The sequence below is a fragment of the Erythrolamprus reginae genome, chromosome 13 (genome assembly GCF_031021105.1).
Source record: "Erythrolamprus reginae isolate rEryReg1 chromosome 13, rEryReg1.hap1, whole genome shotgun sequence".
Lineage (NCBI taxonomy): Eukaryota > Metazoa > Chordata > Lepidosauria > Squamata > Dipsadidae > Erythrolamprus > Erythrolamprus reginae.
This window is the reverse complement of record NC_091962.1, coordinates 12745621-12768161: the sequence shown is the minus strand read 5'-3', so window position 1 is coordinate 12768161 and position 22541 is coordinate 12745621. Positions and strand designations below refer to the sequence as shown.

At 42.9% G+C, this 22541-nt stretch overlaps 1 protein-coding gene across 2 annotated transcripts; it reads left to right on the top strand.

Annotated features, from left to right (window-relative positions):
- The first annotated feature begins 1864 nt into the window (after nucleotides 1-1864).
- SCAMP3 (secretory carrier membrane protein 3) lies at nucleotides 1865-16746 on the top strand. Of its 2 annotated transcripts, none has more exons than XM_070766442.1 (9): nucleotides 1865-2065; nucleotides 7207-7284; nucleotides 7515-7637; nucleotides 8687-8807; nucleotides 8900-9028; nucleotides 11216-11375; nucleotides 12753-12854; nucleotides 13506-13623; nucleotides 14658-16746. In XM_070766442.1, exons 1-9 carry the CDS (start codon nucleotides 2009-2011, stop codon nucleotides 14802-14804), a joined length of 1035 nt encoding a protein of 344 aa, XP_070622543.1. In that variant the 5' UTR covers nucleotides 1865-2008; the 3' UTR covers nucleotides 14805-16746. The 2 variants fall into 2 exon arrangements, with proteins under 2 accessions (XP_070622543.1, XP_070622542.1); XM_070766441.1 differs by lacking the exon at nucleotides 1865-2065 and adding an exon at nucleotides 5137-5215.
- Nucleotides 16747-22541: the final 5795 nt, after the last annotated feature.

Here is a 22541-nt window from a genome sequence, read left to right as displayed (position 1 = left end):
GTTCAGAGTTAAAACGTCCCTGAAATACCGTGAATATTAGTATTATTGTGAATCAGAACTCAGACCCTCGGCCACTGTCCCGTGTTTATGACGCTCCCAGGCTCAGCTAATCCCATTGGCGACCTCCCAACAAGCAAAGCCAATGAGGAAGCCGGATTCATTTAACCACCAAGTCACTCGACTTAAGACCTGTAGCGATTTCACTTAACGACGGAGGCCAGGAAGGTCATAAAACGGGGAAAGACTCACTTAACAACGGCCTCACTTAGCAACAGAACTTTTGCCCTCGGTCGTTAAGTCGAGAACCACCAAATAAATCTAAACTCTCAAATTGATTTGTGAGCCACCCCGAGTCTTCGGAGAGGGGCGGCATACAAATCTAATAAATTATTATTATTATTATTATTATTATTATTATTATTATTATTATTATTATTATGCTAAACACGTTAAGCCTTTTTATTGCGTTATTAGGGATTTATTTAATTTGTTATTTAAGTGTCTGTCTCGCGTACATGCAATAAAGAACCAAACTGGTTAAAAACAATTGATTTTTACACAGGAAGTTTTTAAGAAGGTGTTGGATAACCATCTGTCTGATTTAGTGTAGAGTTTCCTGCCTAGGCAGGGGGTTGGACTAGAAGACCTCCAAGGTCCCTTCCAACTCTGTTGTTGTTATCAACAATGCAACACAGCAAACGAGATCACTATGCTGGATTTCGTATTTCATCACTAGTCGGGCGCTTCCCAAGCACCTAGGACTGCGTGATGTAGATTATATTTGCCAATCCCAGTAAAGCGGCCTTTTGCAATTGACAGGTGGAGATTTTGTCAATTCCGATGGTTTTCAAATGTCCGCTGAGATCCTTTGGCACTGCGCCCAGCGTGCCAAGGACCACTGGGACCACTTTCACGGGCTTATGCCAGAGTCGTTGCAGCTCGATTTTCAGATCTTCGTATTTCACTAATTTCTCTAGCTGCTTCTCCTCAATTCTGCTGTCTCCTGGGATTGCGATGTCGATGATCCACACTTTCTTTTTCTCCACAATCACGAGGTCTGGTGTGTTATGTTCCAAAATTTGGTCAGTCGGAAGTGGGAAGTCCCACAGTAGTTTTGCTTGCTCATTTTTGCCCACTTTTGGGGGCTTATGATCCCACCAGTTCTTTGCCACTGGTCGATGGCAGTTCCGGCACAGGTTCCAGTGGATCATCTGTGCCACAGCGTCATGTCTATGCTTGTAGTCAGTCTGTGCGATCTTTTTGCAGCAGCTGAGTATTTGATCGATTGTTTCATCTGTTTCTTTGCAGAGTCTGCACTTTGGATCGTCAGTTGATTTTTTTGATTCTGGCTTTGATAGCGTTCATTCTAATGGCCTGTATATAATAATAATAATAATTATTATTATTATTATTATTATTTCTACTACTACTATTATTACTATTATTATTATTATTATTATTATGTCAATACAACACAGCAAATGAGATCACTATGCTGGATTTCGTATTTCATCACCAGTCGGGCGCTTCCCAAGCACCTAGGACTGCGTGATGATGATGATATTATTATTATTATTATTATTATTATTATTATTATTATTATTATTATTATTATTATTAATTAACTTGCTGCAAAGTAAAGACTTGCCACCGCTAACCCTCACTTTAAACCAGGTTGTTATTACAGTATTTCCCTGCTCCCCTTTTCAATTCGACGGATTAAGCTTGGGCTTCTCCCATCTGGTGCGGACTACGTTTCCCGCCGTCCCGCGCGCGCGCGTGGTCACGCCTCCCCTTCCCCCTCTCCCTGACGTCACGCCGACCTCCGCCCGTCACGCGCAGGGGGAACCGCCCTCCCTGGCCCAAGCTGGTTGGGCGACGCGCGAGGCCGCGGCCGTCCAATCGGCGTGGAGCGCCTCTGCGGCGGGGGCCCAGCGGAAGGCAGAGCAGGGCCGACGGAGGGAGCCCGTGGCGGAGGGAGGAGAGGCCGCGAGGGAGAAGAGCCGGCATGAGCCAGAGCGGAGGAGGGAACCCTTTCGAGGGAGAGGCGGGGAATCCCTTCCAGGTGCGTAACTGGGGGGGGGGACTTTTTGGGGGGGGGGGGTCCCCCTGGGCTGGGCCTCCTCCCCCCCCTTCCAGCCTGGCTGGTTTGCCTGCCTTTCTGAACTCCTCCCCCTTTGCTCCTAACAACAACCCCGCCAGGTAGGCCGGTTGGAGGAAAGGAGGGGGCTGCTGGGTTGGAGAGGAGGGAGGCCAGGCCGAGGCTTTGGGGTTGGGTTTGTTCAAAGGGGGGGGGGGCGTTAAAGACAACCCCCCCCCAACAGCAGTGTGAGGATGGGAAGCCAAAAATTCTAGTCCTCAGGGAGGAGGGAGGGCATAGGGGGACAAGAGGATCTGGCTTTTGAAATCTTTTGTCCCCCCTTCCTTGAAATGTGTTTCTCATTCCCTCCCTCTCTCCCTTCTTCCTTCTTTTCCTTCCTTGCTTTCTCTCTCCTTTCTATTCTTTCTTTCTCTTTCTTTCTGCTTTAATCTGTTTCTCCTTCCTTCCTTTCTCTTTTCTATTCCTTCTTTCTCTTTCACTTTTTATCTGTTTCCTTCCTTCCTTCCTCTCTTCCTTCCTTTCATTATTATTATTTAGACATATACAGCTTTACAGCCCCCTTTAAGCAATTTACAAAATCAGCTTCTTGCCCCCAACAATCTGGGTCTTCATTTTACCTACCTACCTCCTTCCTTCCTTCCTTCCTTCCTTCCTCTCTCCTTCCTCTTCTTTCTTTTTCTCTGTTTCTCTGCCTCATTCACTCCATTCCCACCATTCTTTACCTGATTCATAGTTTGGCAAATAAACCACCATGGAGCCCATCCCACATTAAACCACCTTTAAAGACAATGAGCCAAGCTGGTCAAAATATTTATCTTTTATCGAGAACTTAATTCTGTTTCTGCTTTGCTGGGTTTCAACTCAATTAGTTGAGCCAGGCAATTGGCTGTTCATCAGTTCTATTCATTACCCAAAAAAAGGAGAATTAGCAAAATTTTGCCTTTTGCTGCTGAGATAAAAGAGCTTTTATATTTATCACATAATCATTCCTTTAACTGCAACAGGACAAAACTTTCATTTGGCCAAAGCCATTCAACCAAATAATTTTAGTTAGTTACAAATTTAGTTTTAAAACTCTGGGAAGGCAGGAAAAATAATTACATTTTTGCCTTTGGGGAAAAAAGAGATGTTTCAAACAATGTTGCATTTTCGCATCTATCTTTGCTTTATTTTGGCCTCTTTTGGAATATCCTGATTTCTGAAAACGATGGCAGCTCTTGCTTATTACTACTTCCTGATTTGAAAGCCAGCAGAGATTTGGGGCAAATCACTTTTGGGGGGGAAAAGAAGAAAGAAAGTGTCGAAATAAAATTTCCTTAACTTATTTCGCAATAAATAAACAATGAATAACATGGTTGACCTTGTTTGCTAGTTAGATCTATTTAAAGGAGTCCCCCCCCCCCTTTCTTTTGCAATTTGGTGAAAAGTAAATAAAATAACTTGTTTTTAGAGGCTTTAATTTTTTTGGGGGGGGGGACTTTTAAAAAAAAATTCTCTGAAAATGAGCTGGGGCATGGCCTGGATGGAGCCTCCAGTTTTCGGGAGCAGTCTATCTTGTCTGCAGCTTAGGGCCTTTCCTGAAAACACCAGAAGGAGGTTGTGGGTTAAAATGCAAATTTTGGGGGAAAAAATGTTGGACTGTGCAGAAATGAGTAGGCTTAATAATAATAATTACTATTATTATTATTATTTATTAGATTTGTATGCCGCCCCTCTCCGTAGACTCGGGGTGGCTCACACCAATAACAAAGACAATGTAAGAACAAATCTAATAATTTAAAAAACACTAAAAACCCCATTATTAAAAGCAAGCATACACACAAACATGCCATGTATAAACTGTCTAGGCCCCGGGGGAGATGTTATTGTACTTTCTCTCTTATCTCGTTAATTGCTATCTAGAACCAGAATCTGATATTCCCAGAAAATTATAGGATGAACCATCGTACAATTAATAGTAGTTTTAACTGTCCAAGTCTCTCCATGCTACACAGCTTCTTTCAGTTGTTGGATATTTGTTTTTGTATCAAGACTGCAAATTCTTTGTTTCCCCCTTTTTCTAGATCCACTAATCATTCCTAGGATCATTTACTTCTCAAAAGAATTTTATGTATTACATGGCCAAAATAGATGAGACCTAGTCTTGTGATTATGGCTTTTAATGTTTCTGGTTTTCTAGGATTCAGCAACTGTTGGTTGTTCTGTCTGTCCATGCAATACACAATAATTTACACTAGCACTATAGTCCAAAGGTGTCAATTATTCTTCAATAATAGAATGGCAGACCGATCAAAGAAAAGAATTTCGTACTGTTGGGGGGTTGGAAACTTTATAAATAGGTCGAAAAAGAAAAGGAATAATAAATAAACAAGATATTAACAAATAGCAACTAGTCATTGTTCTGTCTGGGTCACTCCAGAAGCTGTGACCAACCCAAAAAGATAAGCCAGACACACCGGTGCAAGGCAAATGCAGTTTATAAAGTTCAAGAGAAACAAAACTAACAGAAAATGTTCTTACAAAGCAGGAAAATACTGGAGCTCCAAATATATCCACAAAGGCAATAGTTCATGCAGCAATACAGGATTCTTGCTGCCAAAACGGGGCTGTAAATAGCAGATATACACCTCCCACGGGTCTTCCAAACTGCTGGGCCACAAGCCAGGAACAGAGACACCGAGAAACAAGACAGGGTACCGCAACTCCAAACTGATAACACTCCACATGGCTTCAAGGGCTGGCCTGCCTTATATACCCTTTCCCTGCTAATGAGGACCACACCCAAGCCCAGCTGTTCCTAATTCACTACTGATAGTATTTCTTCAATTGCTCCTTTCTTTGATCTGAACGTCTCTGTCACATGTCAATGACAGCTTGAGCTTCGTCCCCTAGTGACTCCAAGCTACTGGCTGGGGAGAGCCCCTCCCCAGGGCTCTCATGCTGTTTTTCCTCGTCACCTTCCTGACTATACTCTCCCCCGTCCGACTGCTCAGCCCCCTCCTCTTCGCTCTCATCCTCCTCCGGGCATGGTGCCAGCAAAGACGCAGCTGGACCCTGATCGGCCTCAGGCTGAACCATAACAGTCATCAGCAATTATAAATATCAACATAAATGGTACATATTAATGGAGAAAGATCTCCAATTGAATAGTTGGATAATAATGCATCGAAATCGACACGCCGATGTTACAGAAATGTAAACCAATAGATACTTGAATATTTTGTCAATGTCTTTTTTGTGTTTGTATTGGTTTTTTTAAAAAAACCTAATAATTATTTTTTTAAATGCAAATTTAAAAAATAATTGCAATTTCATGAGAAACATTCCTAGGAAGAATTGTGTGGAAGAGAGTCCCATGGGCCCGAAATCAGGAGAAATCTACTTAGATCTTTTTTCTTCTTCTTCTGATTAGCAGATTTCAGCAAAGGGATCTTTTAATATTTGCCTCTTGGGAAGGGAGTTGCAACTCACAAAAATATGGCCATAGACAGTCCTCGATTTATGACCGTGTTTGAGCCCGGAATTCCTGTTGCTGAGTGAAAATAGTTGTTTGCGACCTTTCTTGACATAGTTGTTAAGTGAGGAACGCAGGATCCGGCTATTTTCAGTGCCGTTGTAACTTCGAGCGGTCACTAAATGAACCTAAGTCAAAGGTTGTCTATATATTTATCTGGGTGTCTGTATATTTATTTATTTATTGGATTTGTATGCCGCCCCTCTCCGGAGACTCTGTGCGGCTAACAGCAATAATAAAACAGTGTACAATAGTAATCTAATACTAAAAACGATTAAAAACCCATTAATATAAAACCCAGACATACATACATACATACCATGCATAGAATTGTAAAGGCCTAGGGGGAAAGAGGATCTCAATTCCCCCATGCCTGATGGCAGAGGTGGGTTTTAAGTAGCTTACGAAAGGCAAGGAGGATGAAGGCAATTCTAATCTCTGGGGGGAGTTGGTTCCAGAGGGCCGGGGCCGCCACTGAGAAGGCTCTTCCCCTGGGTCCCACCAAGCGACATTGTTTAGTTGACGGGACCCGGAGAAGACCCACTCTGTGGGACCTTATCGGTCGCTGGGATTCGTGCAGCAGAAGGCGGTCCCTGGGATAATCTAGTCCGGTGCCATAGGTCATAACCAACACTTTGAATTGTGATTGGAAACTGATCAGCAACCAATGCAGACTGCGGAGTGTTGGTGCAACATGGGCATATTTGGGAAAGCCCATGATTGCTCTCGCAGCTGCATTCTGTATACACGTGTACACTTCACAGTGTATGTAATTTCGATTGAAGAAAATATTTCCCAAACTTGGAAGTTCTAGGGAAAGAAACATGGGTATAAAAAGAAAAAGAAGAAAAACAGAGAGAAAAAGAAACGGAATGATAAACATTGAGAAAACGGGGGGGGGGGGGGGGGGGATGAAATATTTAAAAGAAGCAATTTTTGTTTTCCTTTGCAGAAGTTAGATGCCTAGTTAATTATTCAGTTTTCCAAAAGTTCTCCTTGGTCAATTTACAGCTCTTTTTAGGGCAGCAAAACTCAAAAATTGCTCATTCATTTTTCTCTGGGAGGTTTTTTTGGGTAAAAAAGCCCTTAAGGGGTTTCCAATCTTATGAAAGTATATATATTTTTTGTTCTTTTGCCAATCGGACCATGAACTTCGTATTTGCAATTTCTACCTTACATTCTTCCCAATCCTCCCATCCATGATGTGTATTTTCTGCAGTTTTTCCGCCTTCATGTGTTATAATACAAAGGAAAGACAGGGGTTTAAAAATCGCGATTAATAAATAAAATAATAGACTTTGCAGGAGGCTCCCCCCGTAGAAAATTGTCCACAAACAAAATCCGATGCCTTTGCATCCAGTCTCCAAAAAAAAGGCGATAATTTCTCCTAATTTGCAGAGAAATATATATTTGGGGGGCGAGAAGAGAAGGTTGAAGATAGGGATTTTGGAACTTTGGTTCGGATTTTGCTTCAAAATTCAAAGAGTAGAGAAACTTGGGGTGGTTCCTAGGAAGGAGTGGTCAAATGTAAATAAATTTTCTTTTCTTTTTAAGTTTAATTACGTCACTCTTTTTCTCCCCTCTTTCTAAGGATCCGGGCATAATTCAACACCAGCCAAATACCGATTACGCTACCCTTGATGTATATAATCCTTTTGATAATTCGGGGGTGAGTCAATGTCTCGATTTTTTGGGGGGTGGGAATTGAGAATGGGGTTTGCTCTGTTGGGATTTGACGGGCGTTCTGGCTTTGCTTTCAATTTGGAATGCCACCTGATTGACAGGTAGTCCTCAACTTGCGACAACAGTTGAAAGCAGAATTTCCCTTGCTAAGTTTTAAACGAGTCACGTTCTGCAGAAATTTGAATTTTCTCTGTTTATTTTTTTCTCTTGGGGCAGCTTCCCCCGCCGTACCAACCCACGGCTCCCACAATCCCCTCTGCGGCCACAGTTCCTGTCTCGGAGGTGCCCAAGAAACCCAACAATGTGGAGCCCAAAAACTACGGCTCGTATGGGACTAAGGTAAGGAAGGAGAGAGATGATATGATATGATATAAGTATTAGATGTTGGATGGAATGGTTGGATAGATAGAAAGAAAGAAACAAAGAAAGAAACATAGATGGATGGATGGACGGATAGATAGATAGATGGAAGGATGGGTGGATGGGTGGATGGGTAGGTAGGTGGTTAGATGATGGATATATGGCTGGCTGGATAGATAGGTAGGTAGATGGTTGGATGGATAGATTGATTGATAGGTAAGTAGGTAGAAAGGTAGGTAGGTAGATGATGGATATGTAGCTGGCTGGATAGTTAGATAGGTAGATGGTTGTATAGATAGATAGATAGATAGATAGATAGATAGATAGATAGATAGATAGATAGATAGATAGATAGATGATGGCTGGATGGATAGGTAGATGGTTGGATAGATAGATAGATAGATAGATAGATAGATAGATAGATAGATAGATAGATAGATGATGGCTGGTTGGATAGGTAGATGGTTGGATAGATAGATAGATAGATAGATAGATAGATAGATAGATAGATAGTTGATGGCTGGATGGATAGGTAGATGGTTGGATAGATAGAAAGAAAGGTAGGTAGATGGATGGATATATGGCTGGCTGGAGAGAGAGAGAGAGATTGGATAATAGAGATGGATATTAGATTAGAGATAGATAAGAGACTAAGGTAAAGGGAGAGAGAGGGAAAACAACCTGGAGAGGTAAAAAGTCAAAATAGAAAGGTAAACTTTGAGATAAAACTTGGGGGGGAAATTGGGGGGAAATTCCAGTTTGGTCTGGTGGGGAAGGCTCCAGGTTAGAAACCAGGAGATGGTGAGTTCTAGTCCCACTTTAGGCATGAAAACCAGCTCTATGACTTTGGGCCAATCACCAGGAGGCTGGGAGTTCTAGTCTTGCCTTATACAGGAAAACCAGAAATGTGTTACAGTTAGTTTGACGCTTCCAGGCTGCCTTGAAGTGCATGGGACAGCAATCCTCAGCACGGCCAGTAGGTGGTGCTGCAGACCCGTCAAAGAATCCCTTCTCTCTTTCCGATATAGGACGCGACCTCAGCCGCTACGGCCGACCTCTTAAAACGTCAAGAGGAGCTGAATCGGAAAGCCGAAGAGCTAGACCGGAGAGAGCGCGAGCTGCAAAACGCGGCCTTAAGCAGCGGGGCAGGTAGGGGGGTGTCCTTTGCCACACATTCGCGCCCCCCCCCCCCAAATTGCCCCGCACCGAAACACCCACCTGTTGCTTTCCTGTGTTTACAGCCAGGCCGAACAACTGGCCCCCGCTGCCTTCCATCTGCCCCGTGAAGCCCTGTTTCTATCAGGACATTTCCGTCGAGATTCCCGTGGAATTCCAAAGAACGGTCACCATCATGTACTACCTCTGGATGGGTAAGCAAGTTCAGAAGCAGACATGAATATCTCTATAGATGGGGGTCTAGGCATTGAATAGCTCTATGGGACATTTAGCCACTCCTTGACAATATATAAAGAAAGGCTGATGGGGGAGACACAGCCAAGGTCAAATTCCAATGCCTAACTCTTGTATTTTGGGACTTTGTTTGAAAAAATGAGAAAATAGTTTATATACATACATACATACATAGTCGCCCCGAGTCTGCGGAGAGGGGCGGCATACAAATTTAATAAATAAATAATAAATAAAATACATACATACATACAATTACTGGAAATAATGACCCATTCACATGATGATTTCAAAGCAAAGCAATTCTCGTATTTTATTATTATTGTTGTTGTTATTATTATTATTATCCCAGCGACCACTTAAGTCCCACAGAGTTGGCCTTCTCCGGGTCCCGTCGACTAAACAATGTCGTCTGGCGGAACCCAGGGGAGAAGAGCCTTCTCTGTGGCGGCCCCGACCCTCTGGAACCAGCTCCCCCCTGGAGTTTAGGATTGCCCCCACCCTCCTTGCCTTTCGTAAACTCCTTAAAACCCACCTCTGCTGTCAGGCATGGGGGAATTGAGATATCTCCCCCAGGCCTATAAAATTTATGTTTGGTATGTTTGTGTGTAAGTCTTGTTTTTAAATAAAGGGTTTTTTTAGATATTTTTTAATATTAGTTTTGTTATTGTACATTGTTTTTATTATTGCTGTGAGCCGCCCCGAGTCTACGGAGAGGGGCGGCATACAAATCTAATAAATAATAATAATAGTAATAATAATAATAACAACTATTTCTATTACTATTATTATTATTATTTTATTCACCAAACCCCCCCCCCCAGTAATACACAGCAAACGAATATCTCAAGTCAAACACTTCCCAAGCGTCCAGGACTGAGTGATGTATTTTCGTATGATGCGCGCAGATCCCAGTACAGTGGCCTTTTGCAACCGACAGATCGTGATTTTTTCTACGCTTATTGTTTCTGAATGCTGGCTGAGGTCTTTTGGCACAGCACCTAATGTGCCGGTTACTACTGGCTTATGCCAGAGTCGTCATAGTTTGATTTTAAGATCCTGATATCGACTATGTTTTTCTTGTTGTTTCTCATCAATTCGATTGTCACCTGGTATGGCGACATCAATGATCCACAGTTTTTTCTTTTCCACAATTGTATATTGTGTTTAAAAACATTGCCAGTTTGAATTAGAAAATATTTTGGTGTTGTTGTTATTGTTGTTGTTGTTATTATTATTATTATTGTTATTGTTATTATTATTATATCAGTACAACACAGCAAACGAGATCACTATGCTGGATTTCGTATTTCATCACCAATAATAATAATATCATCCCAAGCACCTAGGACTGTGTGATGATATTATTATTATTATTATTATTATTATTATTATTATTATGATGTCAATACAACACAGCAAACGAGATCACTATGCTGGATTTCGTATTTCATCACCAATAATAATAATATCATCCCAAGCACCTAGGACTGTGTGATGATATTATTATTATTATTATTATTATTATTATTATTATTATTATTATTATTTCAATAGAACACAGCAAACAAGATCACTATGCTGGATTTCGTTTGCTGTGTTGTACAGTAGAACCCCGACTTACGAGACCAATTGGTTCCGGAAGGAGGCTCGTAAGTCGGAACGCTCGTATGACGAAACATTGTTTCCCATAGGAAACAATGTAAAGTCAATTAATCCGTGCAACAACAAAAAAAACCGCTGCCGCCGAACGCGGAAGTTAGCGTTCGGCTTCAGGAGACAGCTCCTTGGCGCTCGTATCCCGAATGTGAGCTCGGGAGGCGAACAAAAATGTCGCTCCCCTCCCAGTTCTTATCTCGAGTAGCTCGTAAGTAGAGCTGCTCGTATGTCGAGGTTCCACTGTATTGACATAATGTTGTTGTTATTATTATTATATATTTATTATATAATATATAATAATATATATAATATATATTATATTGTATATATTTATTAATATATATTATATATATTATATTATATATATTTATTAATATTATTATTATAATAATATATTTATTATATATATATATATAATATTTATTATTACTATTACTATTATTATTATTATTATTATTATTATTATTATTATTATTATTCTCTTTTGACAGTCAGCACAGTGGCTCTTTTCGTCAACTTCCTGGCTTCCCTGATCTGGTTCTGCGTGGCTTCCTCAGGCGCTTCTGGATTCGGACTCTCGATCCTCTGGACCTTGATTTTCACGCCTTGCTCCTTCATGTGCTGGTATCGGCCCATGTACAAAGCTTTCCGGTACGTCGGCATCGCGCCTCCCTTGGCTTTGGCGGGCCTGCGGTTACGTATCGGCCCTGGTTTAGATCAGAGAAAGGGGGGACAAGGTGGCAAACTAGAACTCACCAGGAGACGGTGATTTCTAATCCCAACTTGGGCGTGAAAGCCACCTGGGTGATTTTTGGGGCCAATCACCAGGAGGCAGTGAGTTGTAGTCCGATCTGAAACATGAAAGATGGCTGGATGACTTTGGGACAATCACCAGGAGATGGTGAGTTCTAGTCCTGCCGTAGGCACAAAAGCTGGCTGGGAGAATTTGAGCTAAGCACTGGGAGAGAGTGAGTTCTAGTCCCGCCTTAGATATGAAAGGGTGACTTTGGCCGTGAGTTCTAGTTTTACCTTAGAGCCGACTTTGGGCTGATCACCAGGAGAGTGGGAATTCTAGTCCTACCTTAAGCATGAAAAGCCAGCAGGGTCAGTTCTAGCCCCGCAGAACTGAAAGCTGGCGGGGTCACCAGGAGACGGTGACCGCTAGTCCTGCCTTAGGCGCAAAAGCTGGGAGAGTTTGAGCTAAGCACTGGGAGAGAGTGAGTTCTAGTCCTTGGACATGAAAGGTCGCTGGCTGACTTTGGGTGGATCACCAGGAGGCCAATAGTTCTATCTCCACCATCGACCTGAAAGCTGTCTGGGTGCGCGAGTTGTAGTTCTGCCTTAGGAACAAAGGCCAGCTGAGTGACTTTGAACCAGGCTGGGAATTCTAGTTCCACATTAGACCTGAAAGCCAGCTGGCCAATCCTTATTTCTCCACCCAATCTTGGATTGTTGTGGCGGAAATAGGAAGAGGAAGGTGCCTTATTGCTGATGTTCGCCGTCTTGAAGTATTTTGTGGACGTAATAAAAGTACGACAGCGAATCTGGTGGAAGGTCTCAAGCATAAAACCTATCAGGAAAGACTTCATGAACTCCAGCTGTAGAGTCTGGAGGATGGAAGGAAAAGGGGGGGACATGATCAAAACATTTAAATATGTTAAAGGGTTAAATAAGGTTCAGGAGGGAAGTGTTTTCAATAGGAAAGTGAACACAAGAACAAGGGGGCCACAATCTGAGGTCAGTTGGGGGAAAGATCAGAAGCAACGTGAGAAAATATTTGACTGAAAAAGTCGTAGATGCTCGGAACAAACTTCCAGCAGACGTGGTTGGTGAATCCACAGTCACTGAATGTAAACATGCCTAAGATAAAACATACAGGAAATAGCATCAGGGCAGACTGGACGGACCAGGAGGTCTTTTTCTGCCGTCAATCTTCTATGTTTCCATGTTTCTAAATCAAAAATAAAACCGCAGGGGCGAGCCACGTCTGTCGCCCTCCATCTCTCTCTCTTCCTCCTTCCCTGGCAGGAGTGACAGCTCCTTCAACTTCTTCGTCTTCTTCTTCATCTTCTTCGCCCAAGACGTGATCTACGTCCTGCAGGCCATTGGGATTCCCGGTTGGGGTTTCAGGTAAGGGACGGATCCTGAACGGATTCCGCTCAGGTGGGGTCGACGCCTAAATCCTGAATTTTTAATAGCGGGCAGGTCATAACATGGCTCATGCTACGTCCATGATGGCGAAGCTATGCCCACGCTTATCAGTTGATTTTCAGCCTTGGGGAACGCCGTTTCGCCCTCTCGGAAGCCCCCTAGTGCAAAAATCAGCACAACGGGCAAACCAGAAGTCCGTTTTCCTGAACTTCCGGTTTGGCTGTTTATTTCACCATCCCTCGTGAGGCCTGCGCGGCTGCGCGGAAAGAGGGGGATTGTGCTCGGGCAGCACAGGGGTGTGTTCATGCATGGAGCGGGAGGGTGCGGGCACATGCTAACACACACACACGCTCTCAACACGCAAAACGACGTGGCCTGGCCCCGTCCTCCTCCTCACTTGCAAATTGTCGCATGGTGAAGTTTTTTTAAAAAAAATTTCCCTTGTTTTTAATTTTTTTCCAGGCAAGAATTTTTTTTAAATTTTACACTCCAATCACATATTGCAAAATAACATACCCTCAATCTGAAAATACATTATAATAATTATTTCTTTGAACTTTGGTATCCATGATCTATCCAATGCAATACAATTGACCTCTGGACAAGAGTAATTGTTTTTCTGTCTTGCAGCGGTTGGATTATCTGCATTGAGGCCTTTCGTCACTCCCCGGGGGTGGGCATTTTCATGATGCTGGTGGCCGCGTTGTTCACCGTCGTTGCCGGCTTGGGCATCATCATGTTGAAACGGGTGAGTAGAGCGGAAAGACCAGAGGTAGTCTTCGCACTTACGACCACAACGGGAGCTCCAAATTCCCGCGGCTAAACGGAACGTCGGATGAGTGAGGGCTGTCCCACTTTACGACTTTTCTGGCCACGTTACTGAAGTGAGTCACTGCCGTTAGCTATAGTATTTTTCGGAGTATAAGACGCCCCTTCGTTTTTTGGGAGGAAAATAGGGAAAAGAATCTGCTTGCCAGTTATTCATCTGGCTAGCGTCCCTAGTCTGGTCGGTTTCAGCTAATTATTTTATCCCCTGGTTAGGGCTTTTAAAAAAAACTTTATTTGGAGAGAGTAACAATGAAAGTGCTTGCAAGCCAGTAAGAGCTGGGAACATTGTTAGGGCTGGAAAGAAACATTTGGAGCAAGTAGAACAGTGAAAAAAAACCCTGCAAAGACTTAGGGCTTGGAAAACATTCTTTGCAGAGAGTAACAATGAAAGAGCTTGCAAGCTGGGAAGAGCTGGGAACATTGTTAGAGCTGGAAAGAGACATATGGAGCAAGTTGGAGCAATGAAAAACCCCCTGCAAAGACTTAGGGCTTGGAAAACATTCTTGGCAGGCAGTAGCAGCGCAAGAATCTGCAAGGTAGGAGCTGGGAAGATCGTTAGCAGCTAGTTAGGGATGGGAGAAAGAAAAGCTTCAAAATGAAGCTACATTCAGCGTATAAATTATCAGGCACTTTTAGGGAGGAAAAAGGAGCATCTTATACTCCAAAAAATACAGTAAGACAATTGTTAATGGAATCTGGCTACATTTCCCTGGACCTGGCTAGTTGGAAGGTCGCAAAAAGGGGAACGCCCAGCCCCTTCATGCATATGAGTCAGTTGCCGAAGCATCTAAATCGAGGACTACCTGTATTCGATGCAGAATTTGGACCAGTTCCTCCTAAGGATCGGTTCTTCCTTTTCCATCTCGGACGAGCCCCCGATTTCTCGTGCCTCAAAAACTCAGCATGTCCACATACACATTCTCCCGGCTGACCTTTCCTCTCTTCTTCCCACAGATCCACTCCCTTTACCGCCGCACCGGCGCCAGCTTCCAAAAAGCCCAGGCTGAATTCGCTGCTGGCGTTATGTCCAACCAGTCGGTTCGGACGGCGGCAGCCAATGCCGCCGCCGGGGCAGCCGCCAACTCGTTCCAGGCCCCCTAAAGGAAGTACGACCTGCTAGTTGTCAACGGAAGTCGGCCGACTTTGCTGGGACTCTTTCGCCAAAACAAACCCCTCCCCTCCCTCCAAGTGCACGGCCTTGCCTTCCTGGCCTTGAGTTTCCTCTCTCTCCCCCCCCCCACTTTTGCGCTGATTTTCAGAAGCTTCCGTTCCGCTATCTCGGCAGGGAAACCCGCGATGGATCCACCCTGCGACGGCTGCACTGACTTGAAGATCACCGATCCATGAACACGGCTTGAATCTTCTCTTCCTCCGCTCGAAACGGACAGAGGACCTAGCCGCTCTTTATCTCTGCTTGCGACTTCTCCGGTTTACCCAAATCGGGAGGAACGGGGGTCTTTCCTTCCCGCTCGTGTGCCCGAAATATTTGGCTTTTCTCTTTCGCCTTCGATCCCGCGCTCCCTCCCCATTTATTTTCCCCATAAATTAATTTAAGTTTCCTTTCAGCCCCGATCTTTCCGTAGATTTGCTAAGCCAAGCATGTCCGTTTTTCTCACCCTTAGCATCTTTTAAGACATGTGGACTTCAACTCCCAGAATTCCTCCTGGCTGGCTGGGGAATTCTGGGAGTTGAAGCCCGCACCCTTGAGAAACACCACCAACGTTAAATTAATCCGTAGATTTCCGTTATGTCGAAATCAAGAGGGGCTTGTCGAGTGTCTATTTACACGACCCTCATCTTGGGTTTTCCAAACCTGGCAACTTTTCAGCTACGTGGAATTCAACTCTCAGAATTCTCCCTGGCTGGGGAATTACAGGAGTTGAAGTCCAACCTCCTTAAAGTTGCTAAGATTGAAAAAAAACTCGATTTTAATTCCCCCCCCCCCTTTCTCTTATTTTGATGGCTTCTGCCAGTGCTGGCCACTGGGATATAAGTTCCTTTTTTGTTGTTGTTGTCGTCGTTGTATTAGCAAGGGGAGTAATTTTATTCGCCCCCTAAGTCACCTCTGGCCCCTACAATCGTTTTTCGGCCCCTTACGGTGCCTTCTTTTTTATCATTATTTATTTTTTTGCCTTCAAAGTTTTCACGCGGCCCAGTCGGGATAAAAGGGCTGGTTTTTTGCGGATGAATAAATTCTCCCGTCGCCCCGAAATTTGAGAATTGGGATCTCCCAAAGCGAGCTTGAAAGTCTTTTAAACTCTCCGATCGGCTCCTCGTTTTCTCTTTTCGGAGCCTCTCTGAAACACGGGGGCTGGGTAGGGAGAGGAGGAAGGACCGATTGAGACACCCCAGTTTAATTTGGCAATGTTTGGGGTGGGGCTTTGCTATGTTTTCAGGGTTCTTTTTCCAACTTTACCGCTGCCCATCGGGGCGAGATATGGTTTCAGGAAGCAAATTTTGCAAGAAGATGCGCGGGCGTCGAAGCAAAAATATCACCGGAAATCACGGAAGTCTTGCCCGCGCACCCTCTCGCCATATTTTCCTTCCTGCGCATGTCCAGACGCCAAATCTCTCTCTGATGCGCGCCCCCGATCCATTTCCACTATCGGCACGGCGTCCCCTCCTCCCCGTTCTGGCGGGAACCCGATACTGTCTGTTTTGCAATTTGGGGTGGTCTTCCCAAATTCTCCTTCTCCGCCGTGTCTCTTTTGCTGTGTCTGTGAACGACTCTACATTTCGTACGTTTCCTCTTTATTTGACTTCTCTGGTGGACACGCCCCCCGCTTGTTGGTATATTAAATTTCAGACCCCACCCACCCAAGGTTTTCCCATCTCGTTCCCGCTCTTCTTTGAACTCCCCCCCTCCCAACGCCCCACCGTTCTTCGTGCGTCTATAAATGTGCAAAATGCAATATTTCTTTCCCTTCTGTACCCCTCCGCATTTCTCCTTGTTGTTGTTGTTGTTGTTATTATTTTTGCTGTGCCAAGCGCAAGACGGAGTATGGAACTTTATTTAAGGAATAAAAACGACATTTTATCTCAATGGTTCCCAAGGCGCTTTGTGGACCCTTCCTCAAATTCTGACCAGTGTTCCCTCTAATTTTTTGGGGGGGGTGGATGGAAAAGTATAGTGTCTGAGCGGCAGTCCCTTCGGGACTGGGCGGCACAGAAATATAAATAAATAAACAAACAAACAAATAAAAACCCACCCTGTTTTGCCTCAGAGAATTTCAAATAAATACTGTCCTCTGTGTCTATAACAGTGAGCTCATAATAGGGCAACTCTATCAATATCAAAATGCCACTTAAATAGTTGAGCTAGTTTCAAACTAGATTTTGATTTTCTTTCCCTCTTCCTTACTCCCATTCTTTTTCTTTCTCTTTTCCCTTCCTCTCTTTTTTCTATCTGTTTCTCTCTCTTCCTCTCTCTCTCCTCCCCTCTCACTCTTTTCCTCTCGGCTTCTGGGCAGGTTTGGAAAATTCTGAGTTGATGATGATTTTTTAAGTGAGCGATTGCTCACTGCTCAGCTTAGAGGGAACTATGATTCTGACGGTTTTGTCACTTCGCGGAAGGGGAAGCTGCTTGGAGGGGCTGTGCGTGGGAAAAATCAGGCCAAGATTTTTGAATTTTTGACAAGCAGGAAGAGGGAGATGGTGATCCCCGCTGTATAGAGCGCTGGTGAGACCCCCTTTGGAACAATACTGTGTCCAGTTCTGGAGGACCTCACCTACAAAATGATATTGACAAAATTGAACGGGTCCAAAGACGGGCTACAAGAATGGTGGAAGGTCTTAAGCATAAACGTATCAGGAAAAGACTCAATGAACTCAATCTGTATAGTCTGGAGGACAGAAGGAAAAAGGGGGACATGATTGAAACATTTAAATATGTTAAGGGGTTAAATAAGGTTTCAAGGAGGGAAGTGTTTTTAATAGGAAAGTGGACACAAGAACAAGGGGTCACAATCTGAAGTTAGTTGGGGGAAAGATCAGAAGCAACGTGAGAAAATATTTGACTGAAAGAGTAATAGATGCTTAGAACAAACTTCCAGCAGACGTGGTTGGTAAATCCTCAGTAACTGAATTTAATGATGCCTGGGATAAACATATCTCCATCCTAAGATAAAATACAGGAAATACTATAAGGGCAGACTAGATGGACCATGAGGTCTTTTTCTGCCATCAATCTTCCATGTTTTTATGACTGCCTGGGTAATGAAACGTTGACAAACAAACAACAAACTTTGTTTAAACAGAGTTTAAAATAAACTCAGAATTGGAAGGGACCTTGTAGGTCATCTAGTTCTAGTCCAACCCCCACCCCAGGAGGAGATCCTTCACCATTCCTGATAACTTCAAGGAGTACCAAGAATTCCAACAAATTAAAATTCTTTTTTCTCAGTATTCAAACAGCCGATGACTCAAACCCAGTTTTCTACATTTCAACTGTTAAGTAACAAAGCGGGCTGGGTTGTTACAGGAAGGCACTCCCCAGTAATCTAGTTTAATCTTAGTTAACCAAGTTGCACAAATGCATCGCCAATCTTTTCACTTAACCTAGTTTAAAATACTGTTGCTCCATGGCGCTTGCAGGAAGCCGGCTAGTCCACCAGAGGGCGCTGATGTTTATACGCAAGGGAAATATTAAATAAGATTTTTTTCCATCGGTGCGAATAATTCATGGTTATGATTTATGCGATGGCATGTCCCAGCTCCCAAATAATCAAACAAACTGAACGGAAAGGTTAAAAAAACTCACAATTTTCTTCATTCTGGATTTCAGTGAGCAAAAGTTAGTTTGGCTAAAAAATAATAATTCGGAGTAGAGGAAACAGGGATAATAAGATGGCAATCTCTAGCAAGGCTTAATTTATTAGTGTTAAAAAATAATTTATTTGCTTTTTAAACATAGCCAAGTTAAATGGCAAGTAAAGTTTCTTTCTTTCCTTCCTTCCTTCCTTCCTTCCCTTCCTTTCCTCCCTTCTTTCTTTCCTTTTCTTCCTTTCTTCCTTCCTTTCCTTCCTACCTCCTTTCCTTCCTTCCTTCTTTCCTTTCTTTCCCTTCCTTTCCTTCCTTCTTCCTTTCCTCCCTCCCTCCCTCCTTTCTTTCCTTTTTTTCACTGCTGTGTTGATTGTTCTCAACTTTGGTTGATTTGGGAGGTTTATTACTGCAGCAGTTAGATGACTGCAGTTAGGAAAAAAATCCATTTACCAGACAAAGTAAGAAAATTTTTATTACTGATGGGAACAAACGCAGCTTCATTGCAAATAAGAAGCCACCGCTTTGCAAAATGACATTTCGGAGAAATTTAAAAGCAAAGGGAAAACGTTGGTTTCAGGAGCTCGTGATGACTTAGGAAAAGGAGGTGGCTTTTTTGCTGGGCCCCGTTGAAATTGCCATCTGCTGGATTTTAGCCGCAGAGCCGAAAAAATTGAAAAAATTGGCAACGGATCTCGTTCCATTAGCTAAGAGACCTCGCGGGAAACGTTTTCCCTGCTGGCTTCTATCCGGTTTGGGCTCCTGATGGATCAAAGCAGCTGCTGAAAACATTTTATTTCCAACTTAACAGTAGGTAGGATGCTAATAGGACCCTTCTGGAGATGGATGGATGGATGGATGGATGGATAGGTAAATAAGAAATAGATGATAGAGTTTATATGAGAGAGGAGAGAGATGATGGATGGATGGATGATAAGATAGATAGATGATAGATAAGAAATAGATGATAGAGTTTATATGAGAGAGGAGAGAGATGATGGATGGATGGATGATAAGATAGATAGATGATAGATAAGAAATAGATGATAGAGTTTATATGAGAGAGGAGAGAGATGAGGGAGGGAGGGAGGGATGATAAGATAGATAAGAAATAGATGATAGAGTTTATGAGAGAGGAGAGATGATGGATGGATGGATGATAAGATAGATAGATGATAGATAAGAAATAGATGATAGAGTTTATATGAGAGAGGAGAGAGATGATGGATGGATGGATGATAAGATAGATAGATGATAGATAGATAAGAAATAGATGATAGAGTTTATATGAGGAGAGAGATGATTGATAGATTGATTGATTGATAGATGATAGGTAAGTATCAGTAGGTAGGGAGGTAGATAGGTGATGGATGGATAGATGGATAGATAAGAAATAGATGATATAGTTTATATGAGGAGAGAGATGATTGATTGATTGATTGATTGATTGATTGATTGATGATAGGTAAGTATCAGTAGGTGGGGAGGTAGATAGATAGGGGATGGAGATGGATGGATAGATAGGTAGATAGGTAGGTAGGTAGATGATGGGTAAGTACCGGTATGTAGGGAGGTAGATAGGTGATAGATAGAGGGATGGATGGATAGGATAGATGATAGCTAGATACTGGTAAGTAGGTAGATGAAAATAGATTAGATAGATGATTGATAGGTAAGTACCAGTAGGTAGGTGAGAGGGAGGGAGGGAGATAGGTGATAGATAGATAGGATAGATAGATAGATAGAATAGATAGATAGATAGATAGAATAGATAGATAGATAGATAGATAGATAGATAGGATAGATAGATAGATAGATAGATAGATAGATAGATAGATAGATAGATAGATAGATAGATAGATAGATACAAGACGGGAGAAAAGATTGCAAAAGCAGGCCTGAATTTTGCAGTGTTTTTTTTTCCTCCAGATGCTTGAAAATGGGCGGCAAAGGTCCAAATCTGTTAGAAAAGCTGTGTTTTTTTTTTAAAGTAATGGTTGCAAAATTTGAAGAAAAAGGAGGAAGCAAAATTGCAAAGCCAGTCTTTTTTTTTAAAGGGGGGTGGGGTGGGTGGGGGGAAGCAATTAAAAAAAACACCCACCTACCACCTCCCTCTGTGGAATAATTTAATTCATTTAACTTTTAAGCTGCCCCAACCCCTTGCGGACTCTTGGAGGTGTACAATCATAAGCATTATAATGCAGATGCAAAATGAGCAGTAAATAAATAACTTTTTTAAAAAAAATTATTTGTTTTGTCAATGCAGGGATATGAAGAAATAATCCTTAATATACACGAATAAAAGATTAGAAGAACATAAGAAATAGTAATAGGAAAGATAGAGCAAATATCTCTCCCATTGTTATTTTACTTGTGTTCATACGTTTTTGATTTCAGTTTTGGTATTGTGCATGTAATAATAATATTATTATTATTAATTATTTATTTATTTATCTATTTATTTATTTATTTATCAGATTTGTATGCCACCCCTCTCCGTAGACTCGGGGTGGCTAACAACAATAATAAGACAATATAAGCAAATCTAATATTTAAGTTAATTTAAAAACCCTAATTTAAGAAACCAATCATACATACAGACATACCGTGCATACATTTTATAAGCCCACGGGGAAGGGAAAGTCTCAATTCCCCCATGCCTGACAATAATAATAATAATAATAATAATAATAATAATAATAATAATAAAGAAATAGTCATATTTATACACATGATGATTGTAAGACATAGAAAGACATCATAAAGCAGTAAAAAAAAAAATACAACATATGTATAAGATCCATTTGTTATCTATCCCTCCCTCCCACCAGTTGTGTGATAACAGGCTGGAACAGAGGGGGTGGGGTCAAATTTCAGGATCTGGGCCGGAGAACTACAGCTCCCAAGAGGCAACAGGGCAGGGTAGTTTAAAAAAAAACCCCCACAATATTATTATTTTCCCTTTCCCTTCTCTGCAGCATCAGGACCGGGGCTGGAGAAGGATGCAGGATGTACTTAAGGAGAGGAGGCGGAGCTTAAGAGCATCTCTGGCTTGGAGCGGTCCTGCAGCCCAGCAAAGAAACTCCACCCCTTCTGGGTAAGGCTGCACCCGATTTTTAACTCCTCTTTTGGGGGCCGGGGGAAAAAAATAGGGGAAGGGGTGGGGGTGGGGGTGGAAATTGATTTTTTTTCAAGGGAAGAGTCCGTTGCTCGGAGCTCTTCGTTGGGGAGGTGGTTAAAGGCACCGAGTCTTATGTTTTTTGCTGCAAGGGGATGAGAATTCAGGGTTGGGCTGGCTTGGATTTTTAAGTTTTTAGGAAGGTGTTGTGACCCCCGCTCCCCAAATACAGACCTTCTTCTTTCCACCCCCCAAAAGAGAGAGACAAATCGGACCTTTCTTTCCTTTGGTGGATTGGGAATTTGGGGATCCCCAGCCAGGATTGGGGTTCGGGGTGGCCCCAATTCCAGAACTCTTGTTCCCCCCCCAAGAAAAGCCTTCTTTGCAAGCAGCCTGTTGGGGGGGAGGGTTTTTTGGGGGTTATAAATCCCATGTTTGATTTCGGGATGGCGAAGAGCAGCAACAAAAATGATTCATAACCCCCACAAACTTTCCCTGGGTGACAGCACAAAAATACTGGGGGTTTTGTAAGGTAGCTGATGGCCTTAAGTGTCCAATACCACACCTGTCTCTCCTCCCTATAGCCCACCCAAATTCCCCCCACATCTGGATGACTAAAGATGTTTGCCAGCTGTGGGGAGGGAGAAGAGGAAGAGGAAGGAGAAGAAGGAGAGCAGGGAGAGCGATGGAGATGAAAGGAAGGGAAGGAAGGAGAGAGAAGGGAAAGAGGGAGGGAGAGAAGGAAGGAAGGAATGAAATGAGATAGAGAGAGAGAAAAAAGTAAAGAGGAAGAGAAGGAAGGGGGAGGGAAGAAGGGAAGGAGAGAAGGAGGGAACAAGAGAAGGAAGAAAGGGAAGAAAAAGAGGGAGGAAGGAAAAAAAGAAAGAGATAGAAGGAAAGAGGGAGAGAAGGGGAAAAGGAGAGGGAGGGAAGGAAGGAAGGAGATAGTGATAGAGATGGAA

Bases quoted from the DNA above. Each gene is read 5' to 3' on its own strand.
- SCAMP3 (XM_070766442.1), top strand. From the start codon at position 2,009: ATGAGCCAGAGCGGAGGAGGGAACCCTTTCGAGGGAGAGGCGGGGAAT. The intron at 7,638-8,686 runs GTAAGGAAGGAG...TTTCCGATATAG, and splicing joins ACGGCTCGTATGGGACTAAG to GACGCGACCTCAGCCGCTAC. The intron at 12,855-13,505 runs GTAAGGGACGGA...TCTGTCTTGCAG, and splicing joins ATTCCCGGTTGGGGTTTCAG to CGGTTGGATTATCTGCATTG.